Here is a 19921-nt window from a genome sequence, read left to right as displayed (position 1 = left end):
CTTAGCATTCAATCTGAAATAGCTCACCTAAAGTTTCTGCAAAAACTAATTGATTTAAATATGTCTTGGATTTTAGCTCAATGTTGTTATTAGAGGATGTAATGTATTTCTGTGGACAACCTTTAAGCTAGTATCTTTCAGTGATCACACAAACTCTCTATGATTGTGGATTGACAGCAGCCATTCTCATACACACTGCCAGGCTAACCCATCTGCTCAGAATTTATAAACCAATGTGAACTGAGCATCAATGGACAGGCAGGTGGAGCAAGATGGATTCACAGGCCCGGGTCCTCATGTTGCTGCTGCTATGGGTATCTGGTGAGAAATTTAAAAGTATTATCATTTCAGAGTTACATCTTTTTACATAAGAAATTTGCAATGAGTGTAAGTGTGTAATATTTCTTCCACAATAATACTCTGACAATATGACATTACAAGGACCTTTGACAAATTTCAATTGTTACTATAATCTATGCTTGTGAATGTATGCATGTTCACTGTCTATTCATTATTTCAGGTACCTGTGGGGACATTGTAATGTCTCAGTCTCCATCCTCCCTGACTATGTCAGCAGGAAAGAAGGTCACTATGAGCTGCAAGTCCAGCCAGAGCCTTTTAGCTAGTGGCAACCAAAAGAACTACTTGGCCTGGTACCAGCAAAAACCAGGATAGTCTCCTAACCTGGTGATCTACTATGCATCCACTAGAGTACCTGATCTGTGGTACCTGATCGCTTTATAGGCAATGGATTTAGGACAGATTTCACTCTGACCATCAGAAGTGTGCTGGCTGAAGACCTGACAGTTTATTACTGTCAACATTTTAGCTTTCCTACCACAGTGCTTCACCTCCTACACAGACCTCCTTGAGAGCCTCACCAGCGGCCTGCCCCACATACAGCCTTGGGCCTGCACATTTCCTTCTTCTACATGAGGAGCTGCATGCCTGAAACACTCATGAAAACATTAGCAGACCCCAGCAAAAATAATGGATTCAATGTCTTTTGGCATGAAAAACCTCTGGATGAAAACATTTAAGAAGCAGCTCAGTATTATCTTTCTTTTTTAAAAAAAATTTATTAGGTATTTTCCTCATTTACATTTCGAATGCTATCCCAAAAGTTTCCCCATACCCTCCCCCCAACTTGATCAACATGGGCATTTCCATGTCTTTGGTCTCAAATGCTGTGTTAGGATTCTTGGGTCATGGAATTGTATTTTTTCCATCAGATTCTGACTTTCATTGTGGACTCCTGCAGCAGTGAACTTCATTGACTTTCTTAATAAGATAGTATTTTATTTCAATAGATGCCCCCTACTCCATTTAAGTTATCAGATAAAAATTCAGTTCTAATCTCACGTCTACTGTTTAACTTCTCAAAATGAGTTGGTTCCCTCTTAATATCTTGAAACTATTAGTTTTCCAGATCCCTGGTAAGAACCAAGAGAGATGAGGAAGGAAAACAGGTAAATGGGTGGTGACCCCTGAGATCATGCTTTTTTCCCTGTATTCAGTCCATATATGATATGTGCAGGATTTCTCCTACTGTGTGTCTCCATCTCTATACAGGAGGTTGTGATTTGACCTTCAGAAGATGGGCAGTTTTTGGAAATGTTCACACAATTTTATGTTCTATGTGAGAGATGATAAGGGCTTGATGTGGGGCAAGGATGAAGAGATTGAAGGGAGCATTGGCTTATACAGTTCAGAAGAACTAGTAAAAAGTAAATGTATCTATGAGATAACAAGGAAGAAACAAAACAAGAAGGGATCCCTCTAGCTTTCTAGTTTGGACAGTCCATATTTTGCTTTCCTTCACTGTGATGGAAAATCATGACCAAAGTAAATTGAGGAGGAGAAGATTTATTTAGCTCACAAGTCTTGATTGAAATCCATTATTCAGGGAAGTCAGGGAAGGAACTTCAGCAATAGCAGAGGCAGGAGCTATGAAGATAAGATATTGGCTTGCTCTCCATTGCTTGCTCAGCTTGCTTACTTCTATCCCTCAGGACTACCATGATGTAAGACGCCACCCATAGTGTCCTGGACCCTCCCACAACAATCATTAATTTAAAAATACCCCTACAGACTTGTGTACATATAATCTTATAAAAGCTATACCTCATTTAAGGTTCTTTCTCCCCAGCTATGTTAAGGTGACAAAGAAAATGCTAAACATTACAGAGCATAAAGTAACTGTGCTCCTAAAAAGAATATACAAGTCCAGTGTAAAGTCAACAGGCATGGTCACACTCACTGAACTCATCTCCAATGTAGTAACAACCAGCAATGAGAACCTTAGAGAGTTTTCTATTGACTTTGTTGAGCTTCTTATCTACCAGTTATAATTCCTGATTTTCCTGTGGTAAAGTATAATTTTTTTCCTCCTGTCTACATCAAAGTCCTTCTCTCAATAGACAAACTAACATGAAAGACAGTTTCTATTACTGTGGGGAACACAGCAGCTAAGCAATGGTTTTCTAATTCCTGAGTTATGGCTTTAAACCATGTTATTAGGATGCAACATCATGAGGAAGAAAACCCACAGGGAAAGGTCTGTCCCCATGAGACATGCTGAGAGAATTTGGAAAGTGATTGTGAGCTGGAGAAGGAGATGCCTCAGTGTCCAAAGGAGACTAGAGGAAGATAGGTGGGGGAGGGAGAGAAAGGGGGTAGAGAGAAAGAGAATAAATATGAACCAATCCATCCTGCTTTATTTTCTGCTTTTTCAGATTTGATCCAATGCCTTTTAAGTCTTTTCCTTGCAAACATTGAAGATCACAGAGGGGACTAGGCAGATGAGATGATTCCATATAGCAGTGTGTTGGTGCCAATAAGTTGTTTTTTGCTGTCTGCACAGACTCCCCAGCTGTTTATTTCAGAGGAGTCCCAGAGTCCAGGGCAGTTTGGGAAAGCAGGCCCATGGGGAGTTATTGTCCAAAATTCAATCACTGTGGAAGGGCCCTTCATTGTTTGAAGATAGTGATAAAGTGCAAAGTCCTCAGGTTGAAGGTCTTCAATAGTGAGGGTGAATTCTGTTGCAGATTCACTGTTAAAGAAACTGGTGGGGACTCCATCAGTCCTGACTGAAGCATGGTAAATAAGGGCTTTGAAGGTCTGCCTGGTCTTTCCTGGTACCAGGATAGGTAGTGATTTCCATCTGTGTAGTGCAGGCTCTGACTGGCCCTGCAGGTAATGGAGACTCTTTCTCCTGGAAAAAACCAAAGGGACTCTGTTTGCTGGATGAGCGTGATCTGCCCATTGGAAGCTGTAACCAGAGACACGGGGGGATCAGAGAGGCTGTGAGATGTGGAACAGAGGTTCCCAGTATTAGGAGGCCAGGCATGCCAGATCTGTGCTGCAGATGGGTTTTACTCTTTAGCACTCTCCAAAGCATCTTCAAGGAAAAAGTTCTCCTCTTCTATTATCTTACGTGTCAAACATAGGAGGAGAAGGATGAGGTAGAGTGAGGGTGTCACCATCTTGCTTCCTCTGAAGATTCTGAGGATGTTCTGACTCAACAAGAAGCTTTATTTATAATCCGTGATCACATGAAGTGGGCAGTGAGAGAAATTAAAGCAAACCCAGATGAGGATGAAGGCTAAGTAAGCAGTAAGGAGGGTTGTGGTAACACATGCTGCTGACACTAACACACTCTCCCAACTACTGCCTGCCTTTATCCTTGAGGATTTCCTCTGCTAGTGTCTCAGATGCTATGCTTATCCTGTGACAGCCATGGCCACCTCCATGGTAAAGAGCAGTTAAGTGCCAAGTGAGAGTGCTTCATGAATTAGTACTTCTGCAGTGTTTGGCTATCAGTTGCCTCTCAGCTGAAACAGTGACTGGAGTATAATGCCCAAGGCTGCTTTGTGCGAAGTCTCAGACAAGGCTCAGATGCTTCTGTGACTGTGTGGCACTGACCCTGCTATTCTGGCATGCTTTGTTCTTCCTTTACCTGGGGATGTTGCTAAGCTGTGACCCAGGAAGAATTGATATAACACCCAGGAAGCTGGCTAATCTTTCTCAGTTTATCCCTGGATGAGTTAAACCCTTGATCAGTAAATCGCCAGCCATGGTGGCGCACACCTTTAATCCCAGCACTCAGGAGGCAGAGGCAGGCAGATTTCTGAGTTCTATGCCAGCCTGGTCGACAAAGTGAGTTCCAGGACAGCCAGGGCTATAAAGAGAAAACCTGTCTCATAAAACCAAAAAAAAAAAAAAAAAAAAAAAAAAAAAAAAAAAAAAAAAAAAAAAGAAGAAGAAGAAATAGTGAAATGGAAAAATGGAATCAGACAAAATTTTCAGCATTTCCCCCCCCAGGGGGATGCATTTTCACTTGAGCAGTTATTTCTTTTTTATTAGGTGAATTAGCAAATCCCATAGCATTTCAAAGAACTCTCAAATAATGTTACATAGATGTTTCCTGACACTCTGGTCTCTTTACTTAGTAATGTTAGCTTGCTGAGGGAAGCGTACTCTCAACTCTGTCTTTCTGCATTTGTGGGTACCATGGTTTGTGTGAGGAGGAGGATGATTAGATAGACATCTCTCTCTTTTATGGATTCAACTTCTAAATTCTCCTCCTAGTATGAGAAAGTGTTTGTTTGTGTCTGTACTAGGTGTTGCTGCCTCTTCCAAGGTCATTGTCTCTTGGCACTCAACTCCCACCTTGCAGAGCAAGACCCAGCCAAGTGAAACATCAGCTTTAGTTTTACAAATCAGAATCAGGTATGAAGTCCTCATTGATGCAAAACCACAACTCTCATCTCAAAGGGGATATAAGAGATAGTTTATCCTAGAGTCACATATGAATGGTGCTCTGTCCCTGGAAAAGAGATTCAAGTTTCCTCAAACATCATATTTAGTTTCATCATATTCAACCTGGCATCAGTTTTATGAAGTTTTTATAGTACTTGAACAACAAAAGTCATAAATCAACACAGTTTTCAAAAAAAATGGTGAAAACATGAGATAGACATTTTTTCTGAAAATGAGGGGAGCCTCTGAGGGTTAAGATCAGGAGAAAGTTTGCCAGAATAACTCAAGCACATCCAAAGGAATTTTAAGTCCCATTTTTTGACTCATTCCATCCTAGTCTTTCTGAAGTCTCTGTGGATGCTCTATGTGACATTGCTTCAGGACACTTTAGTCACTCAAAATTAACCAAGCAATAATACATCTTACGTTATTATTCTGTTACAAAACCACTTGGTTTTTTGTTTTTGTTTTTTGTTTTTTTTTTTTTTTTAAGTAAAAGGAGATGGCCTGAAACAGAGCTTAGGGGGGAAGTTACACCCACTAAATAGCCTTTAAGTCAAATCTGTAAATTGCCTAAAAAGGTGGATAGGGTTGAGCATGAACTGCAGATGAATGCTGGGAATGTAAACAAATGGATGAAGTTGCTTTACTGTGAGTAAAGCAGGATCTTCCTATCCTCTAGTCCTAAAGCTAATGCTGGGTCAGCCTGACAGCCTCAGATTGAAGAGTCATTCCTTGTGACCTATTCAGAGTGGGGAATATCCAGTTCTCTACATCACCTTGTCCCTGGAAGCTAGAAATGAAGAACCCAAATTGTTGTCTCCCAAGTCACAGTACTTGGAGTAGTTTAATAGTTAGTTTGATTAACATCCTATGCACAACTTTTAATACCAACAGTTCTTGGAGGTTAATAGTATGGAGAATCAATTGTAATTTAAAAGATGTGGTGGTTTGAATCATTGGGAAATCCCCCCATGGACTCATGAATTTGAACACTTGGGGAGGTTATGGAGGAAGTAGGTTACTATTGCTGTTTTTTGAGTGTTCATACTCTCAGCTCACCTCCACATCATGCTTTGCTTCCAGTGTGTAGAGGTTGAGATGTGATCTCTCACCTTCCTGCTCAGGTTTCCTATCATTTTGCTGTTCCTGCCATTGTGACCTTCTAGCCCCCATGGAATTGTAAGCCAAAAAGAGTTGCTTTTGATTGTGGTATTTTATCATAGAACCAGCAAAGTAACTATTACACTAAACACTTTACTAAATATATTCAAAGCCAAACATACAACAGTCATTAAAACAAACAAAGAAACAAACAAACCCCAAGTCAGACCTGTTTAAATAGTGTCTGTTGGTGGTCAGTCTTGTGATGCTGTGATTTCATATGCTATTCAAATGCTAAATACTGCCCCCACCAAGACCTGGTTGTTCCCAACAAGCAGATCTTTGTATATAGCAAGTGATACTATGTAAACTTTGTTTCCCAATGTAAAGTTATTGGTTAAAATAAAAAGACTACAGCCAATTACTGGGGAGAATAGAAGAGGTGGAACTACAGTTACCAGGCTGGGGAGGGGGGGCGTCACAGATAGGTACTATAAGTAGGAAGGAGAGTGAAGAAGAGTGAAAGAGAGTGAAGGAGGAAGAAGATGGAGAGAACAGGAGGTTTCCATTAGATGTGATGGACCAGCAGCATGTGCCTGAGTCTATCAGGATAGACTGCTGGAGCAAAGGCAACCTGGGTAAGATTCAAACAGCAAGTGTTTGGGGAGCATAGCTGGGAATTAATAGTCTAGTGAATAAAAATTAGATTAGGGATTCTCTTAGTTTGAGTTTTACTGCTGTGAACAGACACCATGACCAAGAAAATTCTTATAAAGACAACCTTAATTGGGCTCGCTTACAAGTCCAGAGGTTCACTCCATTATCATCAAGGTGGGAACATGGCAATGCCCAGTCAGGCATAATGTTGGAACAGCTGAGAGTCCAACATCTTGTTCTGAAGGTAAAGAGAAGAAGACTAGTATCCTCAGGCAACTCTGATGAGAGTCTTATATCCCATGCCCAGTGTCACAAGCTTCCTCTAACAAGGCCACACCTACTCCAACAAGACCACACTTCCAAATAGTGGCCCACTCCCTAGGCCAAGCATATTCAAACCACCACCATGGTAATTTTTAGTAATTGTGCAAGAGCTGATTAAATAATCCATGGACTCTGACTTGGTTATTGGGGGAAGGCTGACCAGAAAATGTTAATAGCCAATACACATTATTAACATCCATTTACATGTGGTGTACCTTATGCTGGGCATAGAACCCAAAGTAACCTGAGAGAAATTACTGAGAATAGGCAATAACCCTCCCCCTAAAACAATACAGCTTCTAGCTCTGTCATTTTAACACAAAGAGGATAAAAATGCAGTGCAAAAAAAGTCTTCTAACAACTACATGTGGCCATTAGCCAAAAAGACATGGCGACTGTGGAAGACCCCTGCCTTATTAATTTCCATTATCATCTTCATATTGTTGGTTTTAAGCTTTTCTTTTTGTGTGCTACAGATATATTGGAATATTTATGGCCTGTTGTGGTCAGACATCTGGGTTCTGGAGAAGACATATTGCCCTGTATATTATTGATTATGTTCTAAAGCTAGTATCTAGGCATCTGGGTTTGGGGACTATAGATCTAGTTACTGATTTCTTGGTTTGTCTTTGCTCAGTATTTTTCTTTTTTTAATTCTCCTTGGTTTCTGTTTCCTCTCTGGATTTTCAGAGAGCTTATTGCCTGTTTCACTGAACACTTTGTTGGTGTGTTCAGAGGAATGTTTGCTGATGTTGGAAATAGGAGTAGGAGGTTGGGGGAGGGGGGGTGTAGTCTGTTGTAGTGCTAGAGACAATCCTGAGAATTGGGTCTGGGGTAACAGAGAGAGTGGAGTATGCCCACAGGCAGTTGTTTATTTGGCCACTATGGCCTGTTGTTGAGTAGGGATTTTCTGTCTATGTTGGGGCCTATTACAGAGCCACAAGGGTGGGAGTGGAGGCAGAAGGTGATGGTTTGTGAAATACACAGGAGGCATGGGCTGGAGGTAGGGAGGGAGGGAAGGAGGGAGGGAAGGAGGGAGGGAGGGAGGGAGGGAGGGAGGGAGGGAGGGAGGGAGGGCTGCAGCTTATGTTCTATTGCAGAGCTTGGGGTGATTCTGAGATGTGGGCCTGGGGGAATAGAGAGTGGAGAAAGTCTGCAGGCTGCCTACCTGGTCTTCTAGCAGAAATGGTCTGTGGTTGAACAGGGAGAATTCATTTGAACTGGGGACTGGGACATGTTGATGAATGGGAGAGGACAAGCTAGGGGTACTGTCTCTGGGATCCACAGCAAGTGTGGACAGTGGGGAGGATAGGCTGCACCTAGTGTCCTGTTGCAGAGATAGCAGTGACCTTGAGAATTGTGTCTGGGGGAAGGGAGAGTGGAAAAGTTCCATGGACAGCCTGCCTGGTTTTCTGGTAGGATGGCCTGTTGGATTTCTTACTTTCTTACAAGTGCTCATTCTTTCCATTTATCTTTTTTTTCATAAATTCTTATAATTATTTTATCACATTTTAGTTGTTTAATTATCTTTGTGTATGTTGTCCTCTCTGCCATGTGAGTTGTGGGAATTAAATTCAGGTCTGACATCTGGCTTGATGGCAAGTGAATTACCTTCTGAGTCATACTGCTACCCCTTAAAATTCTTTGCTGAAGTGTACTCATTGCACACAAGCATCATCAAAGCAATATCTTTCAAGTATATCATATGTTTTGACAATATCCAGTAATGTTCCATAAATTTTCATCCCTTTCTGCTATTTCCACTTCTAGGCATTATTTACCTCTTGCTGAATGGGCTTTAAGTTTAATCAGAGAGCTGTTGGTTACTGCCAAATTATATATATCATTATTGCACACCTGGGATTATCATGCAAGCTGGACATTGCTGTGGTTCAAAAAAAATTATACTGCAAATGACTATTGATTACATTCTTCATTTGGGAGAATGTGTGGTGCCTTCTTGTATTAAGAAAGCTATTTCTCAAAGAGGGTATATATTCAGGTAATATCCAAATTGAGTCTTTTAGGTCTGTGTACAAAGTGCAATAGGGACTTACCTTCTTCTACCTCTGGGTGGCAACCAAAGGCAACAATAGCTTATAATAAAATGAGAGCATCTTATGCCTTTTTAAAAATTGTCTATGGATCTTGAGAGATTATTATCAGCATAAATCAGAAAAATTTATTTAAACTAATAAGTATATCATATACATCACACACACACACACACACACACAGAGAGAGAGAGAGAGAGAGAGGTTTCATAGGTAGATACTTAATCATGTCTTCTTAGGACTTTTCCAGACACCCTTTCTGTTATTTTATTCTCTGATCTCCTTCTATATTTCTCACTCTACACCTAGTTAAAATACCTATTTTCCACCTTGAATCACTTATATTCTCCTACCTATTGTTTTCTTTTCCCAGAGATTTATTTATTAATTTGTTTGTGTCGTATATTTGCATGTAAGCCTGCATACCAGAAAAGGGCAAAGTATTACATTATAGGTAATTGTGAGCTGCTATGTGTTCTCTGGAATTTTAACTTAGGACCTCTAGAAGAGCAGCTAGTGCTCTTAGTGTTTTAACCACTCAGCCATATCTCCAGATATCCCATTTTTACCTTTATAGTTTCTTAAGTTACTCTGGGTTATATACTTGAATGTGGATTTGGAACTAGGAGTTTCTGAGGAGAGAATATGTGATGTTTGTCTTTTTGGGTGTGGGTTACCTCACATATTATGATCTTTACTAGTTCTTTCAATTACCTTCAAATATTATTTTTCTTTATGACTGAATAATATTTCATAGTGTATATGGGCAACATTATCATCTTGTCTGATAAAGAACATTTAGGTTGTTTTCTTTGAACAAAATGAGCAAGTATCTGTGGAACAGGGTGTTGATAGAATCTTTTGTGCTTATGGAAGGATTGTAATAGTTGAGTCATATGATAGATTTATTTTATATTTTTATTTGGTTTTCTACACTGATTTCCAGAGTGACTAGACTAGTTTGCAACCTTCCCACCAGGGGGTGAGGGTCCTCTTTTCCTCATATCCTCTCTAGCATTTGAGGTCAGATGTTTCATTGATCTTTGCCACTCTGACTGGGGCAAGATGAAATCTCAAAGTTGTTTTGATTTACATTTCTCTAATTGCTAGGAATAAAGTTTAAAGATATTTCTTACCCATTTTTATCTCTAGTTTTGAGAACTCTTCAGATAACAAGCCAATTTTTGGAATGAGCTATTTGGGTTTGTTTGTTAATTTTTTTTCTCTTTGTTTTGATTGAGCGCTTTGTTCTGGATATTAATCCTGTTAGGCATTTACCTGGCAAATAGCTCTCTCCTTTTCTTTGGATTTCGTCTCATCCTGACTATGTTATCTTTAGCAATCTTGGAACTTTTTAATTTCCTAATGTTTCACTAGGTAATAGATGATTTTAACTTTTGGAAAACTGAAATCCTATTCAGAAGTCCTTGCTAAACTTATCCCACTTAGAGTTCTGCTTTTGCTTTTCTCTAGAAGTTTCAGTTTTTGAATTTTCTTTTGAATTTAGTTTTGTGGAAGATTAAACATATGGGTTTAACTTCATTCTTAAATATTCTCTCCCATTATTTCTCTTACACATACACACACACACACACACACACACACACACACACACACACAGAGAGAGAGAGAGAGACAGAGAGAGAGACAGAGAGAGAGACAAAGACAGAGACAGAGACAAAATTAGAGCTTTAGATGCGGATCCAGTTAGTTGAAAATCAGTTTATGTTACTCACTTTATTTCCTTAGAGATCTGGACTAAAATTTTGTTCACTTCACAAAGATGACATCTTGTAAAATCAGAAAACACATAAATAAGCTGTAGGGAGGTAGGAGGGATCTAAATGTTGGGAGAGGAGGAACAATCAAAATCTATTGAATAAATTGTATAAAATTATTTTAAAGTTATGGGGTGAAGGTTGACCATGGTAGTCATGAAATCCCTTGGGATGTGCTTGAGCTGCTCTATGAATGGTTTTGTCAACCCCAAATACCCCTGAGAGAAAGCAGGTGTTTTTTTGAGCACATGCTTTACTGAGCAACTTTTCATGTTGTGACAATAGCCAGTGGTTCCAGATGCTCAAATATATGTTAAGGCTCATTTTCAGTATCTTAAGAAGCTATCTCGGCACAGGGGTCCGCCCGGCCCGAGAGGTTTGTGCCTCAGGCCCCAGCGGGAGCCTCCTTGGCTACGGGACTCCCCAGAGGGCAGGCTGCACAGATGACGGTGTGGAATACAGAGGCCAGCCGTTTCTGGGACAGGCGAGAGCCACAGAGCTTCTGAGTCTGCGCCATCTTCAGCTCCAGACAACCGGCCACTTTCCTGGCCAAAGCAACACAGCTTCTGGGAAAGATCCTGTTTTGGGCCTTCATCTTCAGCCAGGAGGAGGTCCAAACACCAGATAACTGTGCACCTTCCCTGAAAGAGGAGAGCTTGCCTGCAGAGACTGCTCTGACCACTGAAACTCAGAGGAGAGAGCTAGTCTCCCACGTCTGCTGATAGAGGGTAACAAAATCAATAGAGGAACAATCTCTAAACAAAGACAACTATAACAACTAACTCCAGAGATTGCCAGATGGCGAAAGGTAAACGTAAGAATCCTACTAACAGAAACCAGGACCACTTACCATCATCAGAAAGCAGAATGCCCACTTCGCCCAGTCCAGGGCACCCTAACACACCTGAAAAGGTAGACCTGGATTTAAAAGCATATCTCATGATGATGGTAGAGGACATAAAGAAGGAATTTAATAACTCACTTAAAGAAATACAGGAGAACGCTGCTAAAGAGTTACAAGTCCTTAAAGAAAAACAGGAAAACACAACCAAACAGGTAGAAGTCCTTATATAAAAACAGGAAAACACATCCAAACAGGTGATGGAAATGAACAAAACCATATTAGACCTAAAAAAGGAAGTAGACACAATAAAGAAAACCCAAAGTGAGGCAACAGTGGACATAGAAACACTAGGAAAGAAATCTGGAACCATAGACGCCAGCATCAGCAACAGAATATAAGAGATGGAAGAGAGAATCTCAGGTGCAGAAGATTCCATAGAGAACATCGGCACAACAATCAAAGAAAATGGAAAATGCAAAAAGATCCTAACTCAAAACATCCAGGAAATCCAGGACACAATGAGAAGACCGAACCTACGGATAATAGGAGTGGATGAGAATAAAGATTTTTTTTTCCATTTTTTATTAGGTATTTACCTCATTTACAGTTCCAATGCTATACCAAAAGTCCCCCATACACACCCACCCCCACTCCCCTACCCACCCACTCCCCCTTTTTGGCCCTGGCGTTACCCTGTACTGGGGCATATAAAGTTTGCGTGTCCAATGGGCCTCTCTTTCCAGTGATGGCCAACTAGGCCATCTTTTGATACATATGCAGCTAGAGTCAAGAGTTCCGGGATACTGGTTAGTTCAATATGTTGTTCCGCCTATAGGGTTGCAGATCCCTTTAGCTCCTTGGGTACTATCTCTAGCTCCTCCATTGGGAGCCCTGTGATCCATCCATTAGCTGACTGTGAGCATCCACTTCTGTGTTTGCTAGGCCCCGGCATAGTCTCACAAGAGACAGCTACATCTGGGTCCTTTCGATAAAATCTTGCTAGTGTATGCAATGGTGTCAGCGTTTGGATGCTGATTATGGGGTGGATCCCTGGATATGGCAGTCTCTACATGGACCATCCTTTCATCTCAGCTCCAAACTTTGTCTCTGTAACTCCTTCCATGGGGGTTTTGTTCCCAATTCTAAGGAGAGGCATAGTGTCCACACTTCAGTCTTCATTTTTCTTGAGTTTCATATGTTTAGCAAATTGTATCTTATATCTTGGGTATCCTAGGTTTTGGGCTAATATCCACTTATCAGTGAGTACATATTGTGTGAGTTCCTTTGTGAATGTGTTACCTCACTCAGGATGATGCCCTCCAGGTCCATCCATTTGGCTAGGAATTTCATAAATTCATTCTTTTTAATAGCTGAGTAGTACTCCATTGTGTAGATGTACCACATTTTCTGTATCCATTCGAGGAGTGTTCCTCTTTCTCCACATCCACGCCAGCATCTGCTGTCACCTGAATTTTTGATCTTAGCCATTCTGACTGGTGTGAGGTGGAATCTCAGGGTTGTTTTGATTTGCATTTCCCTGATGATTAAGGATGTTGAACATTTTTTCAGGTGCTTCTCTGCCATTCGGTATTCCTCAGGTGAGAATTCTTTGTTCAGTTCTGAGCCCCACTTTTTAATGGGGTTATTTGATTTTCTGAAGTCCACCTTCTTGAGTTCTTTATATATGTTGGATATAAGTCCCCTATCTGATTTAGGATAGGTAAAGATCCTTTCCCAATCTGTTGGTGGTCTTTTTGTCTTATTGACGGTGTCTTTTGCCTTGCAGAAACTTTGGAGTTTCATTAGGTCCCATTTGTCAATTCTCGATCTTACAGCACAAGCCATTGCTGTTCTGTTCAGGAATTTTTCCCCTGTGCCCATATCTTCAAGGCTTTTCCCCACTTTCTCCTCTATAAGTTTCAGTGTCTCTGGTTTTATGTGAAGATCCTTGATCCACTTAGATTTGACCTTAGTACAAGGAGATAAGTATGGATCTATTCGCATTCTTCTACATGATAACAACCAGTTGTGCCAGCACCAATTGTTGAAAATGCTGTCTTTCTTCCACTGGATGGTTTTAGCTCCCTTGTCAAAGATCAAGTGACCATAGGTGTGTGGGTTCATTTCTAGGTCTTCAATTCTATTCCATTGGTCTACTTGTCTGTCTCTATACCAGTACCATGCAATTTTTATCACAATTGCTCTGTAGTAAAGCTTTAGATCAGGCATGGTGATTCCACCAGAGGTTCTTTTATCCTTGAGAAGACTTTTTGCTATCCTAGGTTTTTTGTTATTCCAGATGAATTTGCAAATTGCTCCTTCTAATTCGTTGAAGAATTGAGTTGGAATTTTGATGGGGATTGCATTGAATCTGTAGATTGCTTTTGGCAAGATAGCCATTTTTACAATGTTGATCCTGCCAATCCTTGAGCATGGGAGATCTTTCCATCTTCTGAGATCTTCTTTAATTTCTTTCTTCAGAGATTTGAAGTTTTTATCATATAGATCTTTCACTTCCTTAGTTAGAGTCACGCCGAGATATTTTATATTATTTGTGACTATTGAGAAGGGTGTTGTTTCCCTAATTTCTTTCTCAGCCTGTTTATTCTTTGTATAGAGAAATGCCATTGACTTGTTTGAGTTTATTTTATATCCAGCTACTTCACCGAAGCTGTTTATCAGGTTTAGGAGTTCTCTGGTAGAATTTTTAGGGTCACTTATATATACTATCATATCATCTGCAAAAAGTGATATTTTGACTTCCTCTTTTCCAATTTGTATCCCCTTGATCTCCTTTTGTTGTCGAATTGCTCTGGCTAATACTTCAAGTACTATGTTGAAAAGGTAGGGAGAAAGTGGGCAGCCTTGTCTAGTCCCTGATTTTAGTGGGATTGCTTCCAGCTTCTCTCCATTTACTTTGATGTTGGCTACTGGTTTGCTGTAGATTGCTTTTATCATGTTTAGGTATGGGCCTTGAATTCCTGATCTTTCCAACACTTTTATCATGAATGGGTGTTGGATCTTGTCAAATGCTTTTTCTGCATCTAACGAGATGATCATGTGGTTTTTGTCTTTGAGTTTGTTTATATAATGGATTACATTGATGGATTTTCGTATATTAAACCATCCCTGCATCTCTGGAATAAAACCTACTTGGTCAGGATGGATGATTGCTTTAATGTGTTCTTGGATTCGGTTAGCGAGAATTTTATTGAGGATTTTTGCATCGATATTCATAAGAGAAATTGGTCTGAAGTTCTCTATCTTTGTTGGGTCTTTCTGTGGTTTAGGTATCAGAGTAATAGTGGCTTCATAAAATGAGTTGGGTAGAGTACCTTCTACTTCTATTTTGTGAAATAGTTTGTGCAGAACTTGAATTAGATCTTCTTTGCAGGTCTGATAGAACTCTGCACTAAAACCGTCTGGTCCTGGGCTTTTTTTGGTTGGGAGACTATTGATAACTGCTTCTATTTCTTTAGGTGATATGGGACTGTTTAGATGGTCAACTTGATCCTGATTAAACTTTGGTACCTGGTATCTGTCCAGAAATTTGTCCATTTTGTCCAAGTTTTCCAGTTTTGTTGAATATAGCCTTTTGTAGAAGGATCTGATGGTGTTTTGGATTTCTTCAGGATCTGTTGTTATGTCTCCCTTTTCATTTCTGATTTTGTTAATTAGGATTTTGTCCCTGTGCCCTCTAGTGAGTCTAACTAAGGGTTTATCTATCTTGTTGATTTTCTCAAAGAACCAACTCCTCGTTTGGTTAATTCTTTGAATAGTTCTTCTTGTTTCCACTTGGTTGATTTCACCCCTGAGTTTGATTATTTCCTGCCGTCTACTCCTTTTGAGTGAATTTGCTTTCTTTTTTCCAGAGCTTTTAGATGTGTTGTCAAGCTGCTAGTATGTGTTCTCTCCCGTTTCTTCTTGGAGGCACTCAGAGCTATGAGTTTCCCTCTTAGAAATGCTTTCATTGTGTCCCATAGGTTTGGGTCTGTTGTGGCTTCATTTTCATTAAACTCTAAAAAGTCTTTAATTTCTTTCTTTATTCCTTCCTTGACCAAGGTATCATTGAGAAGAGTGTTGTTCAGTTTCCACGTGAATGTTGGCTTTCCATTATTTATGTTGTTATTGAAGATCAGTCTTAGGCCATGGTGGTCTGATAGGATACATGGGACAATTTCAATATTTTTGTATCTGTTGAGGCCTGTTTTGTGACCAATTATATGGTCAATTTTGGATAAGGTCCCGTGAGGTGCTGAGAAGAAGGTATATCCTTTTGTTTTAGGATAAAATGTTGTGTAGATATCTGTCAGGTCCATTTGTTTCATAACTTCTGTTAGTTTCACTGTGTCCCTGTTTAGTTTCTGTTTCCACGATCTGTCCATTGATGAAAGTGGTGTGTTGAAGTCTCCAACTATTATTGTGTGAGGTGCAATGTGTGCTTTGAGCTTTACTAAAGTGTCTTTAATGAATGTGGCTGCCCTTCCATTTGGAGCATAGATATTCAGAATTGAGAGTTCCTCTTGGAGGATTTTAACTTTGATGAGTATGAAGTATCCCTCCTTGTCTTTTTTAATAACTTTGGGTTGGAAGTCGATTTTATCCGATATTAAAATGGCTACTCCAGCTTGTTTCTTCAGACCATTTGCTTGGAAAATTGTTTTCCAGCCTTTCACTTTGAGGTACTGTCTTTCTTTTTCCCTGAAATGGGTTTCCTGTAAGCAGCAGAATGTTGGGTCCTGTTTGTGTAGCAAGTCTGTTAGTCTATGTCTTTTTATTGGGGAGTTGAGACCATTGATATTAAGAGATATTAAGGAAAAGTAATTGTTGCTTCCTGTTGTTTTTGTTGTTAAATTTGGCATTCTGTTCTTGTGGCTGTCTTCTTTTAGTTTTCTTGAGGGATTATCTTCTTGTTTTTTCTAGGGCATGGTTCCCGTCCTTGCATTGGTTTTTTTCTGTTATTATCCTTTGAAGGGCTGGATTCGTGGAGAGATAATGGGTGAATTTAGTTTTGTCTTGGAATACTTTGGTTTCTCCATCTGTGGTGATTGAGAGTTTGGCTGGGTATAGTAGCCTGGGCTGGAATTTGTGTTCTCTTAGTGTCTGTATAACATCTGTTCAGGCTCTGCTGGCTTTCATAGTCTCAGGTGAAAAATCTGGTGTAATTCTGATAAGCTTGCCTTTATATGTTACTTGACCTTTTTACCTTACTGCTTTTAGTATTCTATCTTTATTTAGTGCATTTGTTGTTCTGATTATTATGTGTCGGGAGGAATTTCTTTTCTGGTCCAGTCTATTTGGAGTTCTGTAGGCTTCTCATATGTTCATGGGCATCTCTTTCTTTAGATTTGGGAAGTTTTCTTCAATAATCTTGTTGAAGATGTTTGCTGGTCCTTTGAGTTGAAAATCTTCATTCTCATCCACTCCTATTATCCATAGGTTCGGTCTTCTCATTGTGTCCTGGATTTCCTGGATGTTTTGAGTTAGGATCTTTTTGCATTTTCCATTTTCTTTGATTGTTGTGCCGATGTTCTCTATGGAATCTTCTGCACCTGAGATTCTCTCTTCCATTTCTTGTATTCTGTTGCTGATGCTCGCATCTATGGTTCCAGATTTCTTTCCTAGTGTTTCTATGTCCACTGTTGCCTCACTTTGGGTTTTCTTTATTGTGTCTACTTCCCTTTTTAGGTCTTGGATGGTTTTATTCAATTCCATCACCTGTTTGGTTGTGTTTTCCTGCAATTCTTTAAGGGATTTTTGTGTTTCCTCTTTAATGTCTTCTACCTGTTTGGTTATGTTTTCCTGTAATTCTTTAAGGGATTTTTGTGTTTCCTCTTTAATGTCTTCTACTTGTTTAGCAGTGTTCTCCTGTATTTCTTTAAGTGAGTTATTTAAGTCCTTCTTGATGTCCTCTACCATCATCATGAGATATGCTTTTAAATCCAGGTCTAGCTTTTCAGGTGTGTTAGGGTGCCCTGGACTGGGCGAAGTGGGAGTGCTGGGTTCTGATGATGGTGAGTAGTCCTGGTTTCTGTTAGTAAGATTCTTACATTTACCTTTGGCCATCTGGTAATCTCTGGAGTTAGTTGTTATAGTTGTCTCTGTTTAGAGATTGTTCCTCTTGTGATTTTGTTACACTATATCAGCAGACCAGGGAGACTAGCTCTCTTCCCTGAGTTTCAGTGGTCAGAGCAGTCTCTGCAGGCAAGCTCTCCTCTTCCAGGAAGGTGCACAGTTATCTGGTGTTTGGACCTCCTCCTGGCTGAAGATGAAGGCCCAAAACAGGATCTTTCCCAGAAGCTGTGTTGCTTTGGCCTGCAGACTGCTCGCTGAGGAGTCCCAGAATCAAGGTGGCCCCCCAGGACGTGAGGCAGAAGCCTCCCGGGCTGTGAGGACACCTGTGCTCTGACCAGGAAGGTGGCCTGTTGTCTGGAGCCGGAAATGGCACCGCCTCAGAGGCTCTGTGGCTCTCGCCCATTCCAGAAGCTGCTGGCCTCTGTGTTCCACACTCTCACCCGCAGACCGCCCACTGCGGAGTCCCGGAACCAACGAGAATGAAGATTTTCAACTCAAATGACCAGCAAACATCTTCAACAAGATTATTGAAGAAAACTTCCCAAATCTAAAGAAAGAGATGCCCATGAACATACAAGAAGCCTACAGAACTCCAAATAGACTGGACCAGAAAAGAAATTCCTCCCGACACATAATAATCAGAACATCAAACGCACTAAATAAAGATAGAATACTAAAAGCAGTAAGGGAAAAAGGTCAAGTAACATATAAAGGCAAGCTTATCAGAATTACACCAGATTTTTCACCAGAGACTATGAAAGCCAGAAGAGCCTGGACAGATGTTATACAGACACTAAGAGAACACAAATTCCAGCCCAGGCTACTATACCCAGCCAAACTCTCAATTACCATAGATGGAGAAACCAAAGTATTCCACGACAAAACTAAATTCACACATTATTTCTCCACGAATCCAGCCCTTCAAAGGATAATAACAGAAAAAAAAATATAAGGACGGGAACCACGCCCTAGAAAAAACAAGAAGATAATCCCTCAAGAAAACTAAAAGAAGACAGCCACAAGAACAGAATGCCAACTTTAACAACAAAAATAACAGGAAGCAACAATTACTTTTCCTTACTATCTCTTAATATCAATGGTCTGAACTCCCCAATAAAAAGACATAGACTAACAAACTGGCTACACAAACAAGACCCAACATTTTGCTGCTTATAGGAAACTCATCTCAGAGAAAAAGATAAACACTACCTCAGAATGAAAGGCTGGAAAACAATTTTCCAAGCAAATGGTATGAAGAAACAAGCTGGAGTAGCCATCCTAATATCTGGTAAGATTGACTTCCAACCCAAAGTCATCAAAAAAGACAAGGAGGGGCACTTCATACTCATCAAAGGTAAAATCCTTTAAGAGGAACTCTCAATTCTTTTTTTTTTTTTTTTTTTTAAGCCTGCCAATCTTTCGAGGACTTCTGGAGTATCCTCAGACTGTCCTACATTGAGACACGGACAATTTTTTTTTTCTTTTCTCCATTTTTTTATTAGGTATTTAGCTCATTTACATTTCCAATGCTATACCAAAAGTCCCCCATATCCACCCACCCCCACTCCCCTGCCCACCCACTCCCCCTTTTTGGCCCTGGTGTTCCCCTGTACTGGGGCATATAAAGTTTGCAAGTCCAATGGGCCTCTCTTTCCAGTGATGGCCTACTAGGCCATCTTTTGATATATATGCAGCTAGAGTCAAGAGCTCCGGGGTACTGGTTAGTTCATAATGTTGTTCCACCTATAGGGTTGCAGATCCCTTTAGCTCCTTGGCTACTTTCTCTAGCTCCTCCATTGGGAGCCCTATGATCCATCCATTAGGTGACTGTGAGCATCTACTTCTGTGTTTGCTAGGCCCCGGCATAGTCTCACAAGAGACAGCTACATCTGGGTCCTTTCAATAAAATCTTGCTAGTGTATGCAATGGTGTCAGCATTTGGATGCTGATTATGGGGTGGATCCCTGGATATGGCAGTCTCTACATGGTCCATCCTTTCATCTCAGCTCCAAACTTTGTCTCTGTAACTCCTTCCATGGGGGTTTTGTTCCCAAATCAAGGAGGGGCATAGTGTCCACACTTCAGTCTTCATTCTTCTTGGGTTTCATGTGTTTAGCAAATTATATCTTATATCTTGGGTATCCTAGGTTTGGGGCTAATATCCACTTATCAGTGAGTACATATTGTGTGAGTTTCTTTGTGAATGTGTTACCTCACTCAGGATGATGCCCTCTAGGTCCATCCATTTGGCTAGGAATTTCATAAATTCATTCTTTTTAATAGCTGAGTAGTACTCCATTGTGTAGATGTACCACATTTTCTGT

General features: G+C 40.3%; 1 pseudogene and 1 further gene; one reads left to right on the top strand and one right to left on the bottom strand.

The window, feature by feature from the left end:
• Positions 1-19921, bottom strand: part of Igk (immunoglobulin kappa chain complex) — a 3171119-nt gene that overhangs the window by 428363 nt on the left and 2722835 nt on the right.
• On the top strand, positions 273-838 carry Igkv8-22 (immunoglobulin kappa chain variable 8-22; annotated as a pseudogene). The gene is given in 2 exon segments: positions 273-321; positions 521-838. Coding segments are annotated over 2 exon segments (367 nt in total).

The sequence above is a fragment of the Mus musculus genome, chromosome 6, assembly GCF_000001635.26.
Source record: "Mus musculus strain C57BL/6J chromosome 6, GRCm38.p6 C57BL/6J".
Taxonomy (NCBI): Eukaryota; Metazoa; Chordata; class Mammalia; order Rodentia; family Muridae; genus Mus; species Mus musculus.
Note: the sequence above shows the minus strand (reverse complement) of the source record. Positions and strands in the feature narration are given on the sequence as shown.